Consider the following 10,494-nt stretch of genomic DNA (forward strand, 5'->3'; position numbering starts at 1 on the left):
TGCGAGGACAGAGAAAATTTATCTGATGTGAGATAAATATAGAACATTACGCTTATCGTATATTAGATTATTAAACTTCTGTGTTTCACATATATAAGCTTGACAACAGTTAGTTTATGCCGTGCATCTGCATTAGTTTCTATTTGTTTCGTGAAGATATTCAAAGACTGTTACTATCAGAAGTCTTAGGTTCTACCTAGTTTCTCACGAAACACTTCAATAATGCACGTCGAAATCTGTATTGTCTATGTCGAATGCAATATCGAGATGCAACCGTAGAAGATAAATTCGTCGAAATTTCAGAAAGTTTTTCGAAATACTTCCGCTACTTATCATTCGTAACTTTACAAGTGATTACGGCACTGTCGTGTCGACAGTCTGTATTCGTAGTCTCCGTCGTAGTTGGCAAACAACTCGTTTTATGCGCATGCGCGACGCGCAGTCTCAGTCTCGTAATCGGACGGTGACGTCAGAGTACACGTACAAGGATAGAATGTTCGGGGAGATTTTCCACATTGCTCCAAATCGCACGTACGCTCAACAGCGCAGCAAGCAAGAAAAGTATTAGCTCAGTGTCTCCAGAAGAAAACAAAATTCTGCTCGACGCAGTTAAACTAAATCCGCCAAGATTTTACGAAAGAAGAAGTATGAGTATTAGAGCCAGTCAGGCGTTGAGTAATTTTGAACGTAGTAAAAACGAAGACATCATGCCAAGTTTAATTTCCAGTAATTGGTGAGTTCACCTATGCGCCATTTTTATTTAACGTTAAACGCCATCTTGCATACTTTGTTATACCGTTCCGTTGCCAATATAATTTGTTTCTACCAACCCCCTGACCTCTTTCGATTATATCGACTTCAAATTTGTATCTATTCACAATTATTAAGTCAAGTTATATTTTTGTTTCTTCGTTTAAAGGCCAAGTTCCTCAGTATGACAAAAATTATCTCGATTTCGATGTCTGCCATTGGTTTCTTTTTTTCTGTGTTCTTCACATTCATAATTATCATCTCATGAGATAATGATAATTTGTATGCGCGATGAACAGTTTTTCACCTGCTTAATATTCTATGTATTAATCCCGTAATTGTTACTGGCTCAAAGTCTCGTCAGTTGTTAATATGAGATGATTTAAACTTTTGAATTTACGACTGTAAAGTTCCAGAATGTTCCAAAACTTGTTTTGTTTTCCTCCATTAATATTCTTTATCTTTATTGTGTCTATGATTGTTTTAATCTATTTATATTTAATTTTGCTTAATATAATGTAAAATTACTGAATATTCAATTTTTCTGTAAATGAACCCATAGAAATCATAATCTATATTCATTTGTATGACACTCATTTTATTTCTGCTTGTATGTCATGTTGACGACTTTACTACAATTGTGTACACATCTAAAAATTCAAATATTGCTTTCTCCATATTTCCCAGATGTTTTGATACTAATCTACCAATGCCAATTGTATATCTATTCCGAAGTGTAAACACTGTGTCTCGTTGGAATTTCTAATTTCAAACGTATCACAGAATATCCATATGTGTAAAAGCATGTTAACACATATTATATACTATCGACAATGATGTGAAAGATTTTTTAACAATGTTATAACAATTTTCGTACCGCTTGTCAGAAGTTGAGGCCAAGTAGAGGTTACTTAAACAATTTTAAATCTAGGTCTGATGGATATAGTGGATTCAGTTGTCAACATCTGTTATGCAAAGTGATATTCCCTATGTCAATAATTGTCTTATGCAATGGTTAGATTGGGCTACTCTATTTTTTTACAGATGTCCGACCTTGTTTTGCTGATCTAGTAAACTGTATTTTAAATTTCTCCTCTCTTGATTGTTAAAATCCCCCCAAAATTTGACAAATGATAGTTTATGATTGTTCATTACTGATACATCTGTGGTAATTTAAAAAATTTCGGAGAACTGAGAGTAAGTACGAATAAAGAGCCAAGAGCTAAGAGCTGAGTCAGAAGCTGACTTCAATATTTCTATTCTATGTCAATTATTTAAATATTTTCCTATGACAACGTGAGTTCAGTCGCAAAGTTTAGTATTTCATATAATTTTAAACGATTTCAACACTCGGGAATGGAAAAGAATATGTGAATACTGTTTGCTGAATTGATAAGTAAAACAGGACGATCTGACATCTTGAGGTAGTATTTTCGGTAAAGTAATGATTTTCTAAATAGGTTTTCGGGATTTTGTTTTGAAGGAAATGTTAGACATTTCAATATGAAGCATTTTAGACCATAAATTGACAAATATACAGTTGTCAATTGTATAGGGTACTACCCGCTCATTTGTTCAGCTGCAGTATTAGAAAATGTCTGCGAGGTCCTTATCTGACTTCTGTGTATCTTGCACCGATATACTTGTATTTGGTATCGTACATTGGAGCTCATAACATCCAGCATGATATGAACTCCTTAAACTAATCGCATACTCTCCAGTATGCAAGTAAATACAACTTGTAAGCTCTGCAACACTGCGATTTATTTACTTTGCACTACGTTTATTGAGTTCTGAATTCGCTCGATCAATATATTGAGATAAAATGGCATTAGGTAATTAAATTATGGAGCATATCATTATTAGCTCAAAGGATGAATAGGCTAGACTAGTGGAATCAAAAGTTTGGGATAAAAAAGTTTCAGAAATCCCTGGCAATGTTATTTATCCTGTAATGGTTAATACGAATGAAACAAAATCTGTAATATGTAATAGAAATGATACTGAACAGATTAGAGTTTTGTAAGGTAAGACATCAACAATTTAAGGCGAAGTTCTACAATTAGAACGTCAAAAATGTTTAAACTCTTGTGTTTTTCAATTAATTTGAATGTTTTTGGGCTCAATACGTTTGCTAACCAAGTCTCCATAAATTGTCTGAATAACATTCAAGCAATCTAATACTATAGTGAGCTGCAACATGCAAGTATAATTATGAACTCAACATCTATTGAACTATACCTACACAAATGTACCTTTACGCATATAAAGATGAAGTTACACATATAAGGAAAAATCGTTACTTCGCATTTTTAGGAATGTCTAAAATTTAGAAAACTGTGACAAATAAAATATATTCATATTTTGCAAAGCCAACTTCTTGAATTGCCTACAATTGTTCAACGTCATGCTAAAATTGCGCAGTAATGATTTGATCCCTGGTGTTTTGTTCCGTTGACGTTACTAACTTCAGCCTCTTTTATTCATTCCTGAGATGAATATGAGTGGCATTGAATTCAGGCTGTCTCTGCAATTTATATGACGAACTAAATAAGCCCAAAGATATCGGAACCTCATGAAAGACATCACAGTTTATGCATTTTGAACGTTGTAATTATAAATACTTTTTTCACATTATTGATATCGCTTAGCTTGTGTTATTCGAATTTGCTCAGAATCATTTTTATCACTTAGTATGAACATTGTTCCAGTTGCGTTCACCATCATTGGTGCATGTGTCATTATTGGAGATTTTTGAAATAGTTTTTTTTTTTTCCAAGTTTTGATTCAGACAATGCAGCCCGTTCAACCGCAAATGCCCGACAACCAATCGTAGCATGTTTTGCTTTAATTAACTAAAAGCAAGTACTTTTGCGATGTTCTCCATAGCTAGAGATCAAAGTCAATTCACTTTGCTTGCGATTGTCAGATTTGGCTTCGTGCCCATTTCAATGACGACAACTTGGGCATTCAACAATGTTTTCACGCTGTGTACCGTTCGAGTCTTATAAATTTGGAACGCAAGCCCTGGTAATGATCAGTTGATTTTTTACTGGGCATAGAAAACAACCAAAGGAAAAGCAGAGCTGTTGAGAGCGTTTGGCTTTGGCCAGTCCAATATTGTTTATTTGCCTGCGCAAAATTATTAGTAAAAAATTATCGCGCTACAACGGTCAAAGGGCAAAGCCCTTTTTCTGCAGCTACCAACAATCCTAATCATTGCATCGACATTATTTTTAGACCTCCTGTTGACTGAATCACAATGGTTCCAAGGCCCAGGTGAATAATTTTTTGTTAGCGACAGTGTAACGTTAATCATGCCCCAATACATAACATCTATTCTAACACTGAATATAAGTCTAATTGTGAATTTAACGGTTCTTCTCTGGATATGTAATCTTGGATGATTATGGTCAATGTTTGGCATTCTCACTACTTATATCAGAGACGATTATGAGGCTACAATCAATGCTCAAATGCTCCAATTGGTCCGTGGTGTTTGCTTGGTAGAATTTGCACAACTAACTATTTAACGCCTCTGTAGCTGTAAATCACAGCTTCATGAATAAGTACACGAAAAAGATTTGTATTTCATCTCTGATTTGATTCCTTATAGCAAACTTGTATCGCAAAAAATAAGAGTGTACTAGATTTTATGTTCAAAACAGTGCTTAAATTTTTTATTTTTTTTTGTTTTCATGCAATAGAGCTATTCCATTTCTTCGTGAACACATTGTGCAACATTACCAATACAGATACTGCTTATATTCTTGGCTACTTGGAGTCGAATGATGTTAACAATTCTATAGTGAACATATTTTATACGTCCATATCTCGACTTTAAAAATAACAACCTCTTTGATCTGGGTCATGATTTACGTAACGAAATTCTCTTCCTTCATTTGTTCTACTTTCTGTTCCCTTATATATTCATTTATTTGGTTAAATTATTGATAATTTTTTACATATTTTACATCTTCAAGTTAATAACTCGTAACATATAATTTGTTTATCTAATTTAATTGAGTTTACAGTATATTATAACACAATTTATCATTTGTTACTTTAATTATGAACATTCTCATACTTTTGTTTTTGTGATGTTCAGAATTTTGAAAGCAAGTTACATAACTGTGTTAATCATTTTCTTGATTAGCTTATCTTGTAAAAATGAATTTTACTACGCACATAGATAAAATAACCTTCTCTTAGTTCTTATTTATGAACACAGATGAGATATACACGATGACTAGGTAAAAAAATACACACACACACACACATACACTCACGCAACCTGTGCTATTTAAAGCATAGTAGTCCATGTACCTCTGAAGACTTATTTTTGGCTTTGGAGTGTTTACATTCTTGGCTGACAACATGCCTACCCTTGGTAAATTTTTAAAATCCACTGCAGGAATAATTTTTTTCTCGAACTTGAATTTAAGAGTAATTATTGAGCGATATAGTGAATGAATTTTCTTGGATTATGGACCTAATTATGGCTCTCTATTTTACTATTTTGTTCTCCACAAAGCGGGATGTCGAGCAAATACATCGAGGAAGGCATGTATGAGGGAATGCGCCAACAGCAGCAGCACTACTGTATAACGCTGGGCGTGGGGCCTCTGTGGTGGTCCTGATGCGCCCCATGCCGCCTTGTCTGTCTCAACAGTCAACACAGAGAGCCGCGGCGTGGGGATTAAGCAGAGTCAGCTCTCTGTGAGCTCCCAAATTGTTCAAGTAATTGCCGTTTGTCAATCCTGTAAAAAGTAGAAAAATTAATGAATTTCCTGGTGCAAAAAATTCTCAGAAACTTACCATATCTCTGAACACTCCCGAGAAAGGTTTTGTATCTTTTCCGCTGGAAATCTTTGAATTATTCTAACGATGATTGTGAGCTGCTTCAAGAAATTCTAGAAAGTTTTTGGAAAAACCTCCTACTCTTACTGAATTTCATTTTCTATTGGTAATCTGATAAACTTTTCTGAAACTGTTGCCATCTTCACTGACGTTACTCGAATTTACTTACATTTATTTCTATTGCATATCAGGGATGTTGTTTCATTCATGTTCACTATCGTTGGCAATAATACGTTTTTTCTTTTTGTTTTTTTTTTTTTTCATTCTTTTGTATTGCTTGATTCAGATGGTACAGTCCATTTTTCCTCAGTAATTTTCTGCATGGAAATTGAAATATATTTTTACCAAGTTTCCAAGAAATATTAGAATTTGTTACGACACTTTTCCAAAATACTTTCAGAAAAATTTTGGTGCAGTTTCCATAAAAATCATTTGTACCATGATAATTCAATGTGCTACTGCGCATCCTTCATCTACAAGCATTATAATTTTCCAGGAGAATGAACTATTAAATGAATTGAAGAATCAGGAATCATTGCGTATAACATTCGCACTCCAATTGACCGAAAGCACTTGCGTTAAGTGGGAAACAGTTGTGTGGAAGGGTTGTCTCTACATCCAAGTTCCTAGCTGTCTCCTTCCGGAGGGTTCGAAAGAGGGATTTGTTTCTCTTCTCGAATATGCGGAAGAAACTCTCCACTGCACCAATGTTGTTGTTTGCCTGAGGAAGGATCGCACCGATCGAGGTAAGCATACGTCATGTTTTCGACGACTGTTAATTGTGGTGGATATTTTCTTCGTACGAACATTGTGTGTTTTTCATTTCAGCTATGCTTGTTCGAACCTTCATGTTCCTCGGCTTCACAGTCTTACCACCAACCCATGCACTCGTGCCACCCGGCAATGATTCTGGCAATCTTTACATGCTCTATGCTATCGAGTAATCTACCAACTACGTGACTTCACTTTTAAATCTAACTCAGAGGTAACTGAACAATGTTTTACTATAAATATATTATTATAATATCGACAGCAAAAAGCAAAATTCACATTTATCATTCACATATACTCAAACAAGAGTGTGTTCTGTACATATCCGATATAAAAGTCTTAGAAATTCCTCAGAAAAATTTTACCATCTCTTCGGTCAACCATGAAAAAACTTCTGTGTTATATCTGCAGGAAAAGTTTGAATGATTCTGATAATGTTTGTTAAAATTTATGGACAAAACTAATATTCTTGCGAACTTTTGTTGTCGATTGAAAATCTAAAAGACTCCGTGTTAACTAGTTTCTGACAAATTTTGACTAAATCGAGATGGAAACAACGAAACTCATATCTTTTGATAAGATTTTGTATCACGAATATGAAAAAATCTGAATTTTGGTTGTTCTGCGTATTTTTTGACAATACAGAATTATTGAAAAATGGGGTCGATTTCCGATAGCAATTAGAAATTTTTAGTAAACAGTGAAGTGAAGATTAATATTTCTGAAATGCAGCTGGCAAAAATTAGGACATATGTGTAAAAGATTACTTTTAATAAAACTTGAATTTTGCAAACTTTTCACAGACGATTGCAAGAAACATTATAGTTTTTTCATACGTGTACCGAAATCTATGTTCTAGATAAAAATTGAGGTATTTATACCATAAAATTCTTGCATATCATTATGATTTGTCGGAAATTTTTCAGCAAAACTGCAAGCTGACATAAAGATTCAAACTGAGGAGATTTTTAGATATTTCTAAGAGTTTGAAAAAATAATTTCTACCAGGGTTTTCATACGTGAATTATGTCTCTTGTTTCAAGCATTAAACTTGTCCAATTCAGTGCGTCTTGGGAATTTTATTGACAGATTTTTTCAATCTGGGTCAAATATGTTGAACTTCGTGATTCAATGCTATAATTGCAGAAGCATTGAAGGCCTTTTGATTCTGAAACAATTACTAACTTAAGTTCACACTACAAACATAATGAAAGAACATGATGTGTGCATTCTTAGCGTTCGTTATTTCTTTTATTTCTTCAAACAAATACAAAGAATTAACTTCTTCATGTATTTTATTAATACATGATTAGATAAGTTGAAACGCATTATATCTATTTTTATCAAATATTTTCTTTCTTCAATCTTACTCCACATGTATGCAGTGAGAGTATATAAAATATCTACAGCAAGTAAAATTTGATGTCGGTTATCTATTAACCATCTTCTATATGGGTTAGTTTATCTACCTAAATGCTCATCAAAGATATTTCAAAACTTTCGGTACTCGGGTTAGAAATTTAAACCTTCTACATTATTATGTTGAAATATTTTTCTTGTTTTGTTTTGAAGTCAATACTGTTTTTAGTTTTTTGTAAAGAAATCGCTTTTCCGAGCTTAAACTTGCGTCGATAAAAAAGCATGCTTACATTAAGAAAGATATCAGTTTTTAACATTGGAATGAATATTCTTGAACATTAATCAATTTGGAACGAATTTCATTTTTCGAGTTCAAATACTTGCTGGGAAGTGATAGAAAAATTCGTTGCAATGTGGACTTAATTGTACAGTTTGATTCTTCATTTTAATTTACAACTTTTTTTTGTCCATTTTCAGGTACCAGTTTTATACGTTAAAGATAAGGCATATAGGAGTCAATTGCAGGGAATTGAAAAGAGAAACATTAAAATTCGTTATAATTTGTCATATTAATGTTTTTTGTTTGCTGCCCGCGCCATATGCTGCAATTTTCTTAATATTTCCGGAAAATTGCTAAGCAGCAATTTGAGTTTTATTCGTTATTTCGATGTGAAATTTTTCAGCTATGGAAAGCTGGTGAATGTTCAATTATAATTGTAGCCTTCTACCAACATATATACTGTTACCTATGAGTTAAGTTTAAGAAATTGAAGTATACAACAAAGATAGTCATGCTTAGAGCTTAAAATATAGACATTTAATAAATTGTTAAATTATCATTCTCTTGAACAATTTTAATAATGATAAAACATCCAATTATTACACGCTCACAAAATATCCCACGTCTTGAATGCTGCTTGAACACTTGACCATTTTTATTTCACATGTTGTATAACATCATAGAAACTTTATGGTAAGATTGACGAGCTAGCAGTATTAAATTTATTATTGATTAAACTTTGCGTTAATCGTGACAGGTTGGGAGTTATTATAATTTATCATTTCATCCAATATTAATATAATTTTATTATTATACTAATAATCATATATTATATATTACTATTATTGTTATTGTTATACTTGCGTGTAAGTGAACAAGATAATATGCATTAGCTACTTCAACATTTTTCAGCTAACAAGAATCAAATTGCAATATTTAACAACTTTTCACTGGTTCTGAGGAAGTGATCAAAATCATATATTCACCACATTTTTTAACAACATAGTCGGCTAATCAGTGAAAATATACCAATACTTGCACTTTGCTCTTTATTCTGATGAATGATTACTAATTTTCAAATATGTCGCACAATTTTTGTGATCTTAGCAATCAACATGTTTCAAATAACGTATTTGCGAGTGTTGAATTCCTGAAGGATCCCATTTCACTGTTTTCAGCAAATAGCAAATATTTTATCTTTGTGCAAAGACGTATTTAAAGCCATTCCTGACTTCATTGAATATTACTTGGTAAGCCTTTTGGTATATGCAATCAATCGATAACCTGCGTATGGATCACCAGAAAGTGATGCCATCTTACGATTTGTATTAGATGTAAAGCATTTTCTAATATATATCTCCAGAACTCATTGCAATGATTCTATGTTGCGAACACTGCAAGCATATTGTTGAGTATTTTATTCATTCTACGTATTAGTTTATAATTAATTTTATTAGAATTAATCAACTTTATTTTAGATTTTAAGTATGATTATTTGATAACTCCCAATGCATTAACGCTTAAAGAATTCTTGATAATGAATACGCCTCAAAAGTTGAACTGGCGCAGACAAGTAAAAAAAAAAAATTATGCATAAAAAAAAGTAAAAAAAATTTGCAAAATATAAAAAAATAAAAACAAAAGATATTCAATTAATTAGTTGCCTGTAGGTAAATTGAATCGCTGGGCCGTTTTGTGTAAAATCCAACTTTCTGTTTTTCATAGATGTTCCAAGTATATACGTGTATACATTACTGATCACAGTTTTTTGGTAAAAGAAGAGATAATATAAACCATTCATTTCAATCTAATATGAAGATAAAAAGAAAGAGTAGATTTTATGCAATGCGGACCATCGTATTTAGTATTATGATAACATTATATTATATACATACATATACATGATCACTCTAAATCTTATTATGCTACATTTAACATTCATACTTGAAAAGTGATTGCTAAATAAAAATCAAATAAAACTTTAACGAATAAGATTAATCGGTTTTCGACAAAAAACACAAACTCCAAACCACCTTCAATTAGTCTCCTGCCGTTGTATCCTATTCTTCTTCCTTACTCATCGCAGAATGCTACAAACCTGTCAGTCATGGAAACCACGGATTTGGAGGACCATATTAAGGGAGCTTTCCAGTGTGAAATTTTCAAAAAATCGATTTTTTTTTTGCTTTATCGAATAGTATACACTCTTCCGAACATTCCCTGAAATTTTCATGCCGAAATTCGGATTTTTTCGGTTACTGTACAGCATTTCTTGGAAGAAGGCAACGGAGCGCTACAGCTACCGCGTCGGCCGTTTGCCCGTGCGATCGTTATTTCTATTGTCTCGTTCCTACCTGCACGTACATGAACTTGGCTCGCCAATTGTCGAAAATGTGAATTCGGACTATTGCATAATTTGGCGTTAATTAGCCGTAAATTAGTCGCGCGACTTATTTTTTTGTCGCACTCAATTT

At 32.9% G+C, this 10,494-nt stretch overlaps 1 protein-coding gene across 1 annotated transcript; it reads left to right on the forward strand.

The window, feature by feature from the left end:
* Positions 1 to 500: 500 nt before the first annotated feature.
* Positions 501 to 9,682, forward strand: LOC107225728 (ornithine decarboxylase antizyme 1). Its single transcript, XM_015666285.2, is given in 6 exon segments — positions 501 to 733; positions 5,285 to 5,387; positions 5,389 to 5,490; positions 6,107 to 6,356; positions 6,439 to 6,595; positions 8,218 to 9,682. Coding segments are annotated over 5 exon segments (657 nt in total). The 5' UTR covers positions 501 to 647; the 3' UTR covers positions 6,555 to 6,595; positions 8,218 to 9,682.
* Positions 9,683 to 10,494: the final 812 nt, after the last annotated feature.

The sequence above is a fragment of the Neodiprion lecontei genome, chromosome 2, assembly GCF_021901455.1.
Source record: "Neodiprion lecontei isolate iyNeoLeco1 chromosome 2, iyNeoLeco1.1, whole genome shotgun sequence".
Classification (NCBI taxonomy): domain Eukaryota; kingdom Metazoa; phylum Arthropoda; class Insecta; order Hymenoptera; family Diprionidae; genus Neodiprion; species Neodiprion lecontei.